The sequence below is a fragment of the Trachemys scripta genome, chromosome 3, assembly GCF_013100865.1.
Source record: "Trachemys scripta elegans isolate TJP31775 chromosome 3, CAS_Tse_1.0, whole genome shotgun sequence".
NCBI classification, from domain to species: domain Eukaryota; kingdom Metazoa; phylum Chordata; order Testudines; family Emydidae; genus Trachemys; species Trachemys scripta.
The window spans coordinates 79,445,532-79,464,105 of NC_048300.1; the positions used below are offsets into that span (position 1 = coordinate 79,445,532).

Below are 18,574 nucleotides of genomic sequence, written 5' to 3' on the forward strand. Positions count from 1 at the left end.
GCTTCCAAGCATGGTTGGCCACGGTGTACAGACCGAATATGCACCCTCTAAACAAGACTCTCTCCATACCTGCCCGAGTCAAAGATTCTCTACAGTGGTGGACAATTCACTCCAACCTCTGCTCTGGAGTCCCCTTTCTTCAGCAGGCTCCATCCCTCATACTGACGACCGATGCATCTCTGACAGGATGGGGTGCACACATGTCTCACCACACAGCCCAGGGGCTTTGGTCTTCAACCGAGACCTCTCTCCATATAAATGTCCTAGAACTTCGAGCCATTCGCAATGCGTGCCGTCAGTTCCTACCACTGATCAAGAACCAACACGTACGCATAATGACAGACAATATTGCATGCATGTTCTACGTGAACAGGCAGGGGGGAGCTCGATCCCAGTCCCTGTGCACAGAGGCTATGAAACTCTGGAACTGGTGCATTGCGAACAACATCCGTGTATCAGCGGCCTACCTTCCTGGAGTGATGAATACCACAGCGGACGAACTAAGCAGACGTTTCCCGTGGGATCACGAATGGGAATTAAACGGGCACATCATTCGCGACATATTCCGCATTTGGGGCTACCCAGTAATAGACCTCTTTGCAACTGCAAAAAACAAGAAATGTCCCAATTTTTGCTCCAGAGCAGGGCTAGGCAAACATTCCCTGGGAGACGCATTCATGATCCCATGGCACCAAAACTTACTGTATGCGTTTCCCCCAATACCGGTTCTGAACAGGGTCCTGATAAAAATACGAACAGATGGAGCCAAAGTGATCCTAATTGCCCCATCATGGCCCAGACAGCCCTGGTTTCCGTTTCTCACCAAAATGTCCATTCGACCACCAATCCCCTTGCCTCTCATTCCGAACCTCCTATCACAACAACACGGCCGTTTTCTCCACCCCAACTTATCCATGCTCCACCTCAAAGCATGGTTCCTACATGGTTCTCCCAAAATGAACTAGATTGTTCTGAACAAGTTCAAAGAGTGCTCCTGCATAGCAGAACACAATCTACTCGCACCACCTATCTATGTAAGTGGAAACGATTCACACACTGGTGTTCAACTAAACAACTTAGTCCCACGTCAGCACCTCTTCCGCTCATACTTGACTACCTATTGGACCTTAAGCAATCCGGCCTTTCTTCCAGTTCCATCAGGGTCCATTTAGCTGCTATTACAACTTTTCATGACAAAATTGAGGGTACTTCCGTATTTGCTCATCCTATCACCAAGCGCTTCCTCAAGGGACTCCAAACCCTATACCCAGACATAAAACCACCCACCACCCCGTGGGACCTTCATCTAGTTCTTTCTTGCCTAACCCAACAACCATCTGAACCCCTAGCCACGTGTTCCCTTTTACACCTTTCGATGAAAACAGCATTTTTAGTGGCAATTACCTCCGCCAGGCGGGCAGGAGAAATAGCAGCTCTTATGGCAGACCCACCATATACGATATTTTTCAAAGACAAGGTTACCCTCAGGTTACACCCCAATTTTCTTCCTAAAGTACACTCCTCGTTCCACATTAATGAGCCGATTCACTTACCAACCTTTTTCCCGAAGCCACATGCGAACTCGTTCGAAGCCTCAATGCATACTCTAGATGTACGCAGGGCCTTGTCCTTCTATTTGGATAGAACCAAACCTTTTAGAAATTCTTCCAGACTTTTTGTTTCCATCGCGGAGCGTTCCAGAGGTACACCTATTTCTACCCAGAGACTTTCGAACTGGATTTCTCAGTGCATCCGGTTGTGCTATCAGATGAAGAAAGTTACACCTCCAGACGGCATCAGAACACACTCCACTAGATCTATGGCTGCCTCTGTAGCATTCTTACGCAAAGTTCCCCTGGCTGCCCTTACTCAAGGCCCTCTATCTGATATACGTTTGGGCAGGGCTGTACTATCAACGGCGTTCCTATCAGATCCGAAGTCCCTACCTCCTTAAGTTACACGGCTTTTAAGTCACCTAGAGTGGAGCACCCACAGGGACATCTCTCGAAGAAGAAGAGGAGGTTACTCACCCTGTGCAGTAACTGACGTTCTTCGAGATGAGTGTCCCTGTGGGTGCTCCACTACCCACCCTCCTCCCCTCTACTTCGGAGTTGGGGTAGCCTCCGTTGTAGAGAAGGAACTGAGGAGATTGGCCACGCATGCGCACTATTATCCTAGACTCACTGCAGGGGGCAGACTCTGCGCATGTGTGGCCAGTACGAATACTGCTACGAAAAGTCTCCGAGTGAAGGCGCAGGGATGCACCAACACCTAGAGTGGAGCACCCACAGGGACACTCATCTCGAAGAACGTCAGTTACTGCACAGGGTGAGTAACCTCCTCTTCACACTAAGAAAAAAATAAGTGTCCACCTTTGTGGGTTGATATGTTAGCCAGTAAATACTAGGCCTTAATTTGCAAATTTGAAGTTGGTGGGAACTGCAGCATCCCTGAAAATACAGATTTAGTGCCAAGTTAGAAATTTTTGGCCTACTTGCGTAAAATATAACTTGCCTAACTAAAGGTATTGCATATGCACATTTTATTTGTGTTAGTATTAGTGACATGCTTGAATTAATGCCATCTCATTTAGTACATATAGGTATTTTATGTTATACTAGTCCCCATTATATCTGAGCACCTTGTTCTTGTCATTCATGAGATGTTATGTATGGCACAAGGGAATCTTCCCATTGTGTGTGCATACTGTAATAGCTTTTACATAAATGCTGTGTTAATATTTTCTTAGGACAATCACAATACATGGCATTTCCATGCTATTTATGCTCATTTTTATTCTAATTAGGATACACACATGATGAAAGGAGCTGTTTTGTTTTCTTTTACCACAATTTGAGAAGGCACATTAGCATGTGCTTATGGCCCATTGACTGAATTGGCACCATATTTTTAAATATAAAATCTGATTTATGTGTATTATAAAAATAACTGCATTTTTTTTTTAACAGCATTTCCTTTGCTAAGTCTGTTCATTGATGAAGAAAATAAACAGATTATTACAGGATGTGCTGATGGGCAGGTGAGAATCAAGCAAATGCTGTAAACATTAATTTCTGTCAAAATATCAAAACATTTAGGAACATCTTGTGTATCAGGAAGTGTCACAATCTCTGTATTTGGAATTGTTCCAAAGACAACTTTAATTAGCATAATTCACTGCTCTAAACCTTAATTTTGATTACTGATAGCATAGAACTGAGCTTTAAAACTAAATGGAAAAACTTTTCTAAATACATTGTTAAAGCTGTTTAAAATCACATATCGGTAATAGAATATACTGTGTATGCAGACTGAGAAGTTGCAAGTTTGTTTTAAAATGAGGTGTGAAAATCAATTAATTTTTTTATTTATTGGCCAGTCAGCATAACTCTAAGCTAGAAGTATATGGGCGAGTCTTGCTGGGAATCTTTGCAAATTGAGATCTGTGGTAATTTGTAGTTTAGTCAATCTTTAAGATTGTTTGTTTTTTAAAAAACATCTTGCTATAGCCATAAAATGCTTTATTCACCCACTGCACCAGTTTAGAGGAGTGTGGAGAAAATGAAAGGCTAGACTGTTGTAGTGTCTAGAAAGTGTAAGCAATAAAGGACATATATGAGCCAATGAGATATCGCATGCAAGTTTCCAAAGGTTTCTGTAACAATTTATAATCATTTCAAAAAGATGATGGGGGAGATTTTCAAAGGTACAAACAGCAGTTAGACACCTAACTCCCATTGAAAGTCAATGGGGGTTAGGCTTCTTACTGCCTTCTGGCCTTTGAAAATCTTCCTTGGTATTGTTAAAACATGAATACATGTGATTGACTCTTTGTGTTATAAATTCTGCACTTGTGATATTAAAATTTCCTAAAATATGCTGTTTAAGCAATGAGATGCTCCAGTGTGAGGGGTAAATGGTATTAATTTGTTATTTAGTGTTTTATCAGCCTAATTATTAACTCCACACTGTGAATGAGTGTTATCGTCAGTGTCAAAAAGCTGATGCTGTGACTGATTCTGTCCTCCTCCTTCAGCTTTGGATCTTCAGTTTGCTCAGTGGACATCAGTACCGTTGTGTGGTACATATAAACTTAAAGAAAGAACGAGATAAATTCTACAGCAAAACAGGAGAATCTAGACAACAATTAGGTATTGTGATGTTTCTAGAACACTTTTCTATGTTATGCTTTAATTCATATTGTATGCTACTGAATGTATTCTCTTTATAAGCACCATTAGTTGAATTCTGCCATCAGATTTTCATGTACAGTTCTCACTGAATTCAATAGGAGTTAAGCACGTGTATCTAGGAGGACAAAGGTTGCCCTTTGTTTGTGTATATCAAATGCTGTACTTTGTGGATTAGATACTGTTCTCATTGAAGGCAGTAAGAGATTTACCAGAGGCTTCAAAGGAGAGGAGAATTGGGTCCTGTTGAGTTATTTGTCACTTGTATAACTGGAATAAACATTTGTTAATTCCTCTGAAGTTCTAAGAATCTTTATTTGTGCTATTTGCTTTTCCTTCCACCTCAGTGTCTCTATGGCATAGTGACTGTTTCTATCTGATAATGGCAGGACTAGGTTTCTGAGACCAGTCACCGTAAAATAGCAAAATAGAGTGGTGGTGTTTCAGAGAGGGATGAGGTATTTCTAGTGTGCTGGCTCTGGTATTCCCATCTACAGGAGCAAAGACCTCTAAATGTGATCCCTCTTCATGCTAGCACATTGTGCTACCACTGTGCTAACCTTTTTACTTCTTTATTCCATTTCAGTCACTTTTGATCCATTTCACTAGTCTGATAATAGTCGATGTCTGTCTTCTTTAGATCAAATACAGAAGTTTTCTAAGCTGTACCTCACAAATGACAGGAGACCAGAAGAAACAGTGGAAACAACATTGCCAGTCCTCAGAATTGAACACTGTGACCAATCAATACATTTAGGCAAAGAAGAAAACTTGTAAGTGCAATAAATTATCATTGACTATTTGGCTGAAAACCATGCCCAGCAATTTGATTTTGGCTCTCAAATTACTTTAATTGCAGGTTATTCTAATTTCATGATACAATAGTAACATAGAATCATAGAATATCAGGGTTGGAAGGGACCTCAAGAGGTCATCTAGTCCAACCCCCTGCTCAAAGCAGGACCAATTCCCAACTAAATCATCCCAGCCCGGGCTTTGTCATTAGTTTGTTCATTCAGTGAGATGCAAGCCCTAGTAATTTATTCTTACTTAAGCGGAATATATAAAATAATTTACAAAATACAAAATTAGCTTCTACTCTGAAAAGTATTTCTTTTTTTTTTTTAAAGAGGTATTATGAGATTCCATTTTTATGATAAAAAGCAACAGAGAGTCCTGTGGCACCTTTAAGACTAACAGATGTATTAGAGCATGTGTCTGACGAAGTGGGTATTCACCCACGAAAGCTTATGCTCCAATACATCTGTTAGTCTTAAGGGTGCCACAGAACCCTCTGTTGCTTTTTACAGATCCAGACTAACACAGCTACCCCTCTGATACATTTTTATGATCTCTCTGTTTCCAAATCAACAGTGCTCTGTTTGCAGATTAAAAAGAAAAAAACTTTTTACAAGTACACTTCTACCCCGATATAACGCGACCTGATATAACACGAATTCGGATATAATGCAGTAATGCAGTGCTCCGGGGGGACGGGGCTGCCGGATAAAAGCAAGTTCGATATAATGCGGTTTCACCTATAACGCAGTAAGATTTTTTTGGCTCCCGAGGACAGCGTTATATAGGGGTAGAGGTGTACCAGCACTGCAAACTCATCTTGGTATCTAAAAGTCATGCTTGGTTCTTTCCTTCTCACGCATTGTTGACAGTGAGAAAAGTTCTCCAGGCCAAACGGTGCCCATGGCAACACTTGTGTACTCTCATTGCTCTCAGTGGGGCTGTAAAGGTGTAACTCACTGGCCTTGCAGTTGGACTCTGTAAACTATTTTGTTGATGTACAAAAAGGAATAGAATCCAGCCGCCCTTTCTGATAGTTTTATTTTCTCTGCCGGGTTAACAGCAGTGAAAATAAGCTTTTGCTAAATTTTATCTCTATTTGGAATACATTTTTTTTTAAAATGTTGATCCAGGTGTTTGTTTATTTTGACATCAAAACATTGTTAGTCTTTGTCATAAACAAGTTTTTATATTTTTCCTAAGCACATTTCTCATTCTTTGGGATTATTGCCTTGCAGTTCAATTATAGCTCTTTCCATAAGAGTAGTAGCTGAAATTGCAACAGATCAGTCTGGTCCCCTTGCCTTCTGTGTTTGAGTAGTGGATTTCATTTTATAAAATTGCCAGTGTTACTGCCTTAACACACATGTGGACATTCTAGGTTTGTTCTGGCTTTGTTAGGGTGGCATTTTCCTTAATTCATGCCAGTTCTCCTCTTCTCATATCCTGATTATGTCCAAAGATATCTTTAGTTAAATTATCTTTGCTGGGTTCACGTTATAGGTGGGTAAAATTAAGGGTATATATGAATATGCATAGTGTTTGCATATATTCTTTTTACATAGAGATTTTACATTGTTCCTCTCAATTATTGCAAAATGCAATAATAATAAAGCTTACTGTGTTATTTTGGTTTAGCACTGTCAAGTAGTGAAATTATATTCTTTATTTTAAATTCCATTTTAAACCCAGTTTGGTGCTCTTACCGCCCCCACCCCACTCCCACACACACACTCTGGTAGTGGCACAAGGAGGGGAATAAACAGAAAGAGAGCAAATCCTGATTATTATTTTTTTAAATAGACAATAGCAGGCCAGAGTCAGTCATCCTTATTTGTGTTGAGTAGTATTTTACTGAACAAGTAGTCTCAGTAATTTGGTGTTAGAACACCATTCAGTCTTTCATGGTTGCCTTCTGTTTTTTTCCTATAATTTTGAACGGGGTCTTGGAGCATCATTGGTTTTATTATTATTTTTTTTTTTTGCTGACTTTATTACTACATTTTCACTGATTACATCTTAGACTTTTATTTCCTGAAGTACTGGAAAACTGTACAATCTTCTCAGTCTTCCTTTTAGGGTCTGATAGAAAGCCCATTGATGTCAGTGGAAAGATTCCCTAAGCCAATTGGCTCTTGATCAGATTCTTAATGGGTGGTGCTGAAGGAACTTATAGTTTACTCTGAAAAGCAAAAGGATAAGTGCAGATCTGACAAAGCACCCAGTCTAGAAAAAACACTTTGCTATTAAATCTTCAATTTCATGTGTAAAAATGTATGTTAGTGAGGAAGAGAGTCGTCCACAAAGATCCACCAAAAACATGAGCATGTTGACTGCATTGCTTCGATATTATTGGAGGAATGAGAGAACCTGGAGAAGTTTGGGATTTTACGAAGAAGGTTTTGCGAAATATTTGAGGACTTTCTGCAGGAAAATATTTTCCCCACAGAGTATAGTTCTTGCCTCTATTTTATTTGGCTATTACAATGCAAATATGACAACTTTCTGTACTCCTTAATGGGTCTTGCATTTATTATGGTTCACTAAAGTCTATGCAGCAATATTAATACTTAAGAAGTATTTGTAAATGAACGTTATATACATGTACATAGAAAATATCCTAAATATTAAGCAAAAGAATTCAGAGAATTTGGCATTATAGTTGCTTGGTAAGAACAAAATGACAGGATACTAGATATCTGATTTAGAGAGTAATGCCAGGACTATTTGGTCACAGGATCAGTGGAGATCATATAGGTTGTGTACTAGAAACTTTGTGAAAGAGAAACTTGTGGTTGCCTGCTGTTTTATTAACCTCTTATTAGTCTGACAGTAGCATTCGCAAATGTCTGTTAGATAACCCTGTTTAGAAACTGAAATTCCTGTTGTGGGAGGAATTCCAAAATGTCTATGTCTATATACTGTATTTTCTGGTGTATAAGACTACTTTTTAACCCAGGAAAATCTTCTCAAAAGTTGGGGGTCGTCTTATACGCCGGGTGTCGTCTTATAGGGCGGGTGCTGAAACTTCCGAGCCGGACTGGAGAATCTGCGGTCGCCGCATATGGTGGGGGGAGCTCAAAAACGGCCGCGGCCGCATCCCCGCCCGATGACGAGGTGAGGGGGCGCCTCACCGGGAAGGTGTAAGTGAAGAGCGGAGCAAGCTGCAGGCGTCCGGGACGCCCGGGGTATGGAAAAAAGAGAGAGAGCGGCGCTGTGCCCAGAAAAACATGCCTCTTTCACCCGTCTGGCCCGCCCTTGTATCCTATTACCGTACCTTCTTCTCTGCCTCTCAGATCTCGCTCCTGAGGACTGCAGTGAAGCGGCGCAGGCGCGCATGTGCGAGATCTGAGAGGCAGAGAAGGAGGTAATAGGATACAAGGGCGGGCCAGACGGGTGAAAGAGGCGTGTTTGCGCTACCGCTCTGATAGTCTTGGAGACAGGGAGGGCTGGGCAGGCAGGGAGAGCTGACCAATCCAAGCAGGCTTTGTATACAACAACCAGCCAATCGCCGGTAAGGTACATCGCTTGCCGTGATTGGCTGGTTGTTGTATACTGGGTACCACATACAGTACAGCACCAGTATCTGTACCTGTTCATACAGTATAGCACCAGTACATACAGTACAGTATACAAATGTCCAACAGTCAAAACCCCATCATGGCTCCACCATCAAGAAGAAAGAAATATGAAGCCAGTTTCAAACTTAAAGTTGTAAACTTTGCCATGGAACATAATAACTGCGCTGCTGCAAGACAATATGGAGTAACAGAAAAGATGGTTCGGGACTGGAAAGCAAATGAAAAAGCATTAAAGAGTATGCCAAGGGGTAAGTGTGCATTAAGAAGAGGCACTCCACATTGGCCAGAACTCGAAAAACATGTAGCAGACATGGTGAATGAGCATCGCCAAAACGGTTATGTAGTGACACGAAATAAAATACATTTGTTTGCACTTCAGTGGGCCAAATCTAACCCAGATCACAGCAACAGATTTAAGGCCACTGTATCCTGGTGTACTAGATTCATGGGAAGGCATAATATGGTACTGAGGCAAAAGATGAAAATTGCCCCAAAATTACCTGCAGATCTTGATAGCAAAGTAAATAGTTTCCATCGATACGTAATACAACAGCGCACTAAACATGGCTATGCGTTAAGTAGTATTGGAAATATGGATGAAACTCCAATGAATTTTGATATGGTTGGAAATAAAACTGTCCATCAAAAAGGTGAAAAAACTATTTTAATTAAAACAACAGGACATGAGAAGTCCAGTTTTACAGTGGTACTAGGATGCACAGCTGATGGCGCCAAACTGAGACCAATGATTATTTTTAAAAGAAAAACAATGCCGAAATTCAAGTTCCCTGTTGGTTGTTTTGTACATGTGAATGAAAAAGGCTGGATGGATGAAGAAGGGGTAAAGCTATGGCTTGATAATGTATGGAGCAGGCGACCAGGTGGACTTATTCAAAAATGTAGTCTACTGGTATGGGATATGTTCAGGGCTCATTTAACTCCCAGCACCAAGCAAATGCTTGCAAGACTAAACACAGATGCGGCAGTTATTCCTGCAGGATTGACATCGTTGGTACAGCCACTGGATGTGTGCCTAAACAAGCCATTTAAAGATCGCATTCAAGAACAGTGGAATGAATGGATGGTTAGCGGCGAAAAGTCATTCACAAAAGGAGGAAACATGCGTGCTCCACAGTTGGATGTTTTGTGCAAGTTTGTCATAAAAGCCTGGAATGATATTGATGCAGAAACAGTAATCAAGTCTTTCAAGAAGTGTGGCATATCAAATTCATTAGATGGTATGGAGGACGACTACTCGTGGCAAGATGAAGAGGAAGCCGAAGCTGAGACCACACCATCTGATACGGAATTCGATCCATACAATGACTGCCTTACAAATGTATCACAAGATGTCATTAATGTACTTATGATATCAGATGACGAACAGGAGGATTTTGAAGGCTTTTAAAGGGAAACTGTCACGCCAGCAAACCCTGTAAAAATACCGTAGCTTGCAGTTATGATGGGCGTTGCTAACTTGCCAGGGACTTGCCCGGCACTTGCTCTCTCTCTCTTGTTTATTATCTTCCTCCTATCATCATCAGTTCCAGTTGGGTTGACAGCTTAGAAAACAAACAGCATGGCAGCTCCCATGGGTTTATTGTCTTATCCTTCCTTTCAGCTTTAGAGTGAATTAGGAAAAGTTTAATCCACTTGCACTGTTTTATGTTTACATGTTTGATGACAAACAGCCTTATGTTTATAAGTGACAGTTTTCCTGCTAAGTACCTGCATGTCATAAGCATTTGAATTAAAATTACCATATTGAAATCAAATCTGATGTTTTTTTAATTTTTTTTTGGTGTGCGTTGGAAGAGGGGTAGTCTTATACGGCGAGTATATCCCAAACTCTATATTTTAACTGGAAAAGTTGGGGGTCGTCTTATACGCCCAGTCGTCTTATACGCCGGAAAATACGGTATATATTTATATATCTATATATATATAGATATATATATTTTAAGAATCATGACAAAACAAAAAAACAAAAACAGACATTTTGAAACTTCCTGCAGAACAAAATCCCCTAATTTGGTTTCAAATAAATTGAAATGACATTTTGTTTTGACATTATCTACATTTTATTTCAATACTATCAAAATCATTTGATTTTGATTGTCAATTAGACTTTAGTTATATATGTTTATAATATAATATAAAAGTCTCAATGTTTGAGTATTTTGACATATCATAATATAAATATGTTTATGATTATATTATATATTTTGATATAAATTACTAACTGGTAATTAGTACTGCAATGGCTACTTGGTATTAGAATTAGTAATTGATATTCTAATTGGTTTTAATTGGTACTTGGTTTGTTCAACCGGTATTCTACCTGGTCACTTGTAATGGGTCTAACTGGTATTTTGTTTAGTAATTGATAATTTTCTGTTATGGTTGGTATAATATAGAAAAACAGGGAGCCCACCCAGAAGCCAGCCAGCTAGAATTCTGGGGCTGCCTGCCTGCCAGGTGGGCATCTGGGGAGCCAGGCAGCATGCCCACTAGGTGGGCAACTGGGGAGCAGGCTAGCTGGGGATTCTGATTTTCTGCCAACCTGCCTACTCAAGTGGGCAGGTGGGAGGCAGATCAGGCAGGCCAGCTTGCCAGCCTATGTGGCTTCCACTGAAAATGTTGACATAACTGGCATGTTTCCTTGGAACATTTCAATTCCATCAAATCAGCATTTTCCAATGGAAAATTTCTGACCAGTTCTACTCTTAGGATGTCACTCCAAGAGATAAGAAACTTCCCAGTCATAGTAAGCTGAGTAGGAGGAAGACTTAAAATTGAAAATACATTAGTAGAAATCTTAGAAATACAAAAAAATTACCACACTGTAACTGTTATATTTCAGGAATTGTAGTAAATGTTGATTCACCACCATAAAAGAAACAAATGCATAGAAGTAAAAAGTCCATATTAAAAATACCATCTGCTTTTTCCCATTCATCTTTTCTGTTTGCTTGTACTGTATTATGATTAGTTTGGCTTCTCTCTTTCAGAACCTAAACATTTTGAGCCGTTACAGAAAATCATAAATATTTCTATTCTTACTTCTCAAAGCCTGTCAAATTTTCTAATTTACTTGTATTTTCAAAAAATCTCCATTTAACATTGTAATGCCCAGTTTCATTTTTTTGGGATGCCATTTTTCTTTGTGTGGTGGTGGAATGGGGAATAGAATGCTTGAACAAAGCAGTTTGTGTGTATCTTAAGTGATAAAAAGGAAAATGTACAGATAACTCTTTTTCTTCCGTTTACAATTAGTTTTCCTGCTGTAAATGCCAGATGTTTGTGGATAGGAAGCTCTACTGGCTTGTTCATAATTAACTTGGCAAACTTTGAATTAGAAGCAATTTTACATTATAAAGGTATGATCATAAAATATTTAATTACAGTTTGATATGATTCATAAGTATTTATTTTTTCCCTCTGATCTGATGTGAATGATATAAGGATTTGTATGCAAAAATGGTTGCATAGGGCTGAAAGCCAGGGCTCCTGATCAATACATGGTTATAATTCACATGCTGTCCCTTTTCCTAGTTGTGCTGATCAGTTGCACTAGCACACTGTTATGAAATAATTAGTAATGAATTTGCATCTAATTTTATAATTTATTTATGATTATTAGACATAAGGGCTTTGTTCATGTTGCACTTTTACTGATGTAAACTGGGAGTATCTTTACTGAAGACAATGGAGTTACACTGGTGTAAAATTAGTACAGAAGTGATTTGCACTCAGTATTTTCTCTGATTTAATTTCCTGTTTAAAAAAAGGACAATACAATTTTACAATTTTTCTGGTAAAGATTACAGTGGCCTCACCATTCAGTTTGCTGGATCATGCGCATTAATGAGGAAGGCAGTTAATGGGAAGGTAAGCACACAATTACTATGTTTATTAAACAAGTTATTAAGTTTCAATAACTTTCAGATGAATGGTGCAAATACTGTTCAATTATTTTTAAACTTCTCTGTTTCATTTTCTAAAGTTTTGTTATCAAAATGTTGAAAGCATGCTGAATAAATTTTGTTTTACTTGCTGTGAATTGTATAGTACTTTTACTGAAGGTGGTTGATGATTCCACTGTATAGTCAATGAGTAACTTTAAAATCCCCACCACGTATATACTATTAGTAATAAAAACTTAAATAGATGTTTCTAGTTTTTGATATGAACCTCAGACAGTTATGTCAGGAACAACAAATGAGGCAGGTGCTCACCATTGGGGATTTCGCGCCAGTAATGTGTTGGATGGAAACTTCTATTTTCATTGTCTTTGGGGAACATGAAATTTTTCACTTGCTGTGGCCCATGCAGTACAAGGAAGTCCCTCAGGATACTGCTCAAGTGGGTCCACAGTCCTGGATCATCTAGACTTAAGGAACTAAACTCAGCACAGCTGTTTCTTGCGCCTCCACCACACTCTTCTCTGATCTACACTTTTCTTCAGGAATGAGCATGGTTCCATCCATTTGAGATGGAGATATGGATGCTGCAGTAGCTGCCATGTCACCTGCACTCTGACTAACTGAAAGATCAGGCATCTCCTCACCATTCATGTCCTCACTGGGGCCGGGAGGCTCCACGTGAACATCTGTGTCTATGTATCTCAGGAGAGCTCCTTCCTGCTTAGATAGAAAAGCTTCCTTTGCTTGTTTTCTTTTTCTGAATGCTGTCCCAGAAGGGCGTTTTCTTCTTTCACTCTGACTGCTGTTCTGTGCCAGCTATAGTGGCTCTCAACACTCAATTGAAGGGGACAAATAAGCAGCCTGGTAGGAGGGCCTGAGTGAGGGAAGATATCAGCGTCTTAAAGGCCTAACTGGCTCCTACTACTTCAGTTGACTGTTCTCCTCAAATGGGTTCAGGGAAGCAGCAGGAAACAGGAAGCTCCCTGAGAAGCTGGTGTTAATTAGTCCAGGCTCCTGGGGGGTGCTAGAGAGGTACATAAGAAGCTCCTCCTTCTCCTCTCTCTCCCTACAGCTCCTGCTGCTTTCTGTTATTCCTGCTCACCTTTTCTCCTGCCTACCTGTTATGTCTCTTGTGCCCTCCTTCCTCCAGTACAGCACTCCACCATCTCTGTGCATCTAGAGCAGAGAGGATACATATGCACCACCAGCAGACACAATTTTCTACACTCTGGGTCCTAGTGGCACCCCCCACAGTCTGACACCTGAGGTGGCCACCTCAGTTTGCCTTGTGGTAAGGCCAGCCCTGTTCCCAAGCAAGCTGCAGGGCAGGATCCCTTCCAATCTTTTTGAGAGAGCTCTGAAAGTTATTTGATGATGTGGCAGCTTGTGCACCACATCAAGAAAGCATGACCTGTTACTTAGGGCATGTGAGTTTTTCCTGCTGGTATGGCCTATTTGCTGCAGTGCTTGTTGCCCACAGGACTGTGAACTGAGCCAAGGGCCTTATTCCTACTTAAAAACAGGAGCATTTTTGTTTTAAAGATGACTTCTGCTCACTCATGCCTGCAGCCCAGGATCTTGATATAAATTCACTTCCTTGAAAACCCTCAGAATTTCCTCCTAGATACACTTCCTTTTCATGCTACTTTTATGGTATCAGGAATGTAGAGGGGGTTAGAGTTCACACTTCACCCCAGGTATGCAGGCCAGTTTGGGGTGCAATTAAGTTCCTTAACCAGTTTGAACATATGTTTAGGAAAACAATGGCTGCCCTCCTGAGTACTGCTTAATCCTTTGATTTTATCTAATCCATCTAACAGTTACTGGTTTATTTGCAGTTTTCATGAGTGGCATTAAATAATCCCTCACTTTCTGCTGTCATCAATAACGTTTATTTAGAGTTATAGCTTAATTTGAAGTGAAGGGAATGTTACATCATGGTCTTGTCACTGCAGGTTTTCTGCTTGCTTACCTCGATGTTTGAAAATACGATTGCTTTGCTGGAGATTAACCTTGCTGCTTTGATGAGATCTCAGCAGAGTGATTTTCTCTTGTGTGGAAAGGAGAAGAGGCTTTCAGTTATTGCAAGGTATGGGATGGTTTCAAATATTTCATGGTTCTAGTAGTGTCCCCATAGGTGCTCCACTTCAGATGTGTTTATATTCCATGAACCTTTGATCAGAGATCTTTGGTGGTAGAGCCCATTTGGCCCATGCGTGCACTCTACACATCCTCCTGCCCGGCACTGAGACTATATAGGGCTGTGCAGTTGAACCACTCTTAGTTCCTTCTCTGCTGCTTCGTCCTGAGACAGATTGTTAGTGTACCTTTCTGTTCAAAACTACAAACTAATTACCTTTCCTACTTATCTATGTACCTAGTGAGCTAACTAGCTTGTATTTTGAAGGGTTAGTCTCAATTCCTTTCCCCTTCTCCTCAGATCACTGTTGCTCTAGAGTATGCCAGGCTCTCTAGGCTTCAAACGGTGCCTCTCTTGCCAGAAAGTTCTCCTCGTCAGTGACGGATATTCCCAGTGCATCCGCTGCTTGGAGGAGTCATATGTCCCTCAAAAGTGCTCCGTTTGCTCTGCTTTCCTAGCTCTGCCTGTAAAGAATTGAGAGATGAGACTCTGACTCTTAATGGTGGAACGTTCTCTCCATTCAGTATCAGATCCAGGCCAGCACCTCCCCCCGGGCCATCAGTTATAAGATTGGGGTAATCCATCCATTTTTCCTCCCTTCCTGCTGTCCTCTTTTCCCCCTCCCTGTTGCTCATCAGGGACTCCGCTAATGAGTCATTCCTAAGTCAGGAAGTTGACTCCCTTCTGCGTATAGGAGCCACAGAAAAGTTCCAGTTCAGCACAGAAGGGAGGGGGCTTCTACTCCAACTGTTTCCTGGTCCTGAAAAAAAACGGGGGATGGAGACCGGTTTTAAATCTAAGACTCCTAAATAACTTTTTGAAATCTCAAAAATTCAAGACGGTGACTCCCACAGTGATAATTCCATCATTGTAACTGGGGTATTGGTTGTCAGCCCTTGATCTTCAGGAAACCTATTTTCATATCACCATTCATCCATCTCAAGCGATTCCTTTGCTTTTTGATGATCAAGATCACTGTCAGTATTGAGTGCTCCCATTTGGTCTCTCTTCTGCCCCCAGGGTGTTTTGGAAGATGTTAGCAGGGGTTGCAGCTTACCTCGAACAACTGGGGATAATTATATGTCTGTCTAGATGACTGGCTACTCAAGGGCCAATCTTCAGTGAAAAAAGAACAGGAGTACTTGTGGCACCTTAGAGACTAACAAATTTGTTAGTCTAAGGTGCCACAAGTACTCCTGTTCTTTTTGAGGATACAGACTAACACGGCTGCTACCCTGAAATCTTCAGTGAGGTTCTCTCTGCAGTAAGGATGGCAAAGTCCCTGTTCTGTGAGTTAGGGTTGCAGGTCAACGTCAAGAAATCTATTTTGACCCTGGTACAATGGGTAGAGTTTATAGGGGCCTCCTTAGATGCCATATCAGCCAGGGCTTACCTGCCCACTGTCAGGTTCCTGATGTTAACAGCTTTAATCTCAACGATTCAAATCAGCACACAGACATCCATAAGAAATTTTCTTCAACTGCTCAGACACATGGCAGCATGTACCTTTGTGACACTTCGTGCCAGGCTACACCTTTGATGTTTCCAGGGCTGGCTCAGGACTGTTTAGACTCCAAACAAACACAGTCTGAGCAAGCTGCTGTTGGTCCCTTGTCAAGTTTGCGATTCTCTCGGTTGATGGAAAGACCCAAATAAGGTCTGTGTGGGAGTTTCAGGACTACAAGTGAGAGTTGGACTCTCAGATACTCAATCAGATCTTTGACTTGGGGAGTTCCAGATATAGATCTGTAACACGAGCGGACTCACCCCTGCGGCGCCTCCTGCTGGTCTCTCAGGGAATTAGCTCAACCCAGCCTCCGGAGCACCCTCTGCAGGCCGGTGATCTGCTTTGCTCTCTACTTCTGGGCCCCGTGTCCCTCCCAGGACCCCGGTGCCCCTTGCTCGAGGTGCTGCACGCTGGCAGTACCCACACGCTAGGTCTTTCCTCCCAGGGGAACCCCACTCACTACCCTACCCCGCCTCCGTGTCAGGCTACTGCCCGTCACCATCTAGCCCCACTCCCTGGGGCAGACTGCAGTATCAGCCTACTCATCACAGGCAAGGTTGGGTTTGGGCCTGCTGCCTTGGCCTATCTCCGGGCTGCCCTCTGCAACTCCCAGTACCTCCTGGCCTAACACTAGGCCACAGCCTGGAGCTCCCCAGCCCTGCTCCACCCAGGTACTCTGCTCTAGTTCCCTGCAGCCAGGCCCTTCTCTCTCTGCACTCAGGAGACTGCTGAGCGTCTGGCCACCCTGGCCTTTATAGGGCCAGCTGGGCTCTGATTGGGGCGTGGCCCAGCTGCAGCTACTTCCCCCAATCAGCCCAGGGTGTTCTCTCTCACCCCCCGTCCTTTCCAAGGGCTGTTTTTAACCCCCTCAGAGCAGGAGCGGGTGACCATCCCGCTACAAGATCATTAGCAACAAGAAGTGCGAATGACTTTGTTTGGCGGGAAGGGTGCTTAGACCATCTCTCAGTGGGAGATGCCTTTCTTATTCTGTGGACAAGAGGCCATCTCTGATACCTCTGTTTCTGAGGGTGGTAAACAAAATCAAGCATGACAAGGCCACGATCATATTAATAGTTCTGACATGGCCCAGACAGACCTAATTCACCTGTTTGTCAGGCAATGGCTCCTCTGTCCATTCCTCTGATTCTCTCTTACGAAGCACGTCGGATGTTTCACCCTACCCGAGGATCCTTCATCTCAAAGCTTGGCTTCTCGATGGTTCATAGGAATAGAGACTTCATGTTCTGAGGAGGTACAACAGGTATTATTGAACAGTAGAAAAGATTCCATGAGATATACGTAACTTAACAAGTTGAAGAGGTTCAGCATTTGGTGTGATCAGAGACATTTTCCACCTGTTCACTCATCCTTCTCAATATTTTGGATTACCTTCCAGAATTTAAAAAGACAAAACTGATGTAAAAGTTCTATCAGGGTACACCTAGCAATTATAGCAGCCTCTTAGTCCCTAGTTGAAGGATTTCAGTTTTCGCTCATCCCACAACTGTAAGGTTTCTCAGAGGGTTGCGGAACCTTTTCACTCAAGTTAAGGAACCCACTCTAATTTGGGATTTGAATCTGTACTTAAATGCCTTATGAATCTTCCCTTTTGATTCAGTGGCTACCTCTTCCCTCATTAATTCTTCTATGAAGATGGCCACATCGCCTCTGGATGAAGGGTTGGAGAAATAGGGGCTCCCGTGGAAGGCCCTCTGTTTATATCAAGTATCAGAGGGGTAGCCGTGTTAGTCTGAATCTTCTGTTAGTCTCAAAGGTGCCACAGGACCCTCTGTTTGTTGTATTTTTCAAGGACAAAGTTTCCTTATGTCCCCATCTTAAATTTTAATCAAGGTGTCATAGGAGTTTCATATTAATCAACTCATACATCTTCCCATCTTTTTCCCAAAACCTTATCAGTCCAGGGAGGATGCTTCATTACAAACGTTGGATGTTAGGAAGGCATTAGCCATTTTTCTGGGCAGAGTCAGGTAATTTGGGAATTTACTCAGACAGTTTGTGTCCATTGCAGATAGATCTAAAGGTTCAGCAGTTTTCACCCAGAGTCGCTCGACTTGGGGACTTCTGATTGTGCTGTATCATGCTTCAGATCATCTGACATTCAGCCTCCTTCTAGGGGCTTGGTCCATTCCACGAGATTTCTATCTCTATGGCCTTGCTCAAATGTGTTCCTATTCTGGACATTTGCAAGGCTCCAACTTGGACTTCAGTATATACCCAAGATGTACCTTTTCCAGACATTATGCTGTAGTCCAGTCTTTAAGATCAGATACCGCCTTTGGGAATGCAGTTTTATCAGTCTTGGATGTGGCTCTGAAGCCCCATCCTCAACCTGCGGCTACTGCTCAGTAGTCACTTGAAGTGAAGCCCCCTGAAGAAGGAGAGGTTACTCACCCTGTGCAGTAACTGGAGTT

General features: G+C 41.8%; 1 protein-coding gene across 1 annotated transcript in view; it reads left to right on the forward strand.

Annotated features, from left to right (window-relative positions):
- WDR27 (WD repeat domain 27) overlaps positions 1-18,574 on the forward strand; it is a 200,446-nt gene that overhangs the window by 23,101 nt on the left and 158,771 nt on the right. Inside the window, exons 6-11 of the mRNA XM_034765184.1 lie at positions 2,970-3,040; positions 4,037-4,151; positions 4,831-4,963; positions 11,846-11,949; positions 12,393-12,460; positions 14,451-14,584. Of these exons, the coding sequence (XP_034621075.1) occupies positions 2,970-3,040; positions 4,037-4,151; positions 4,831-4,963; positions 11,846-11,949; positions 12,393-12,460; positions 14,451-14,584 (625 nt within the window). The remainder of the gene's footprint in view (positions 1-2,969; positions 3,041-4,036; positions 4,152-4,830; positions 4,964-11,845; positions 11,950-12,392; positions 12,461-14,450; positions 14,585-18,574) is intronic.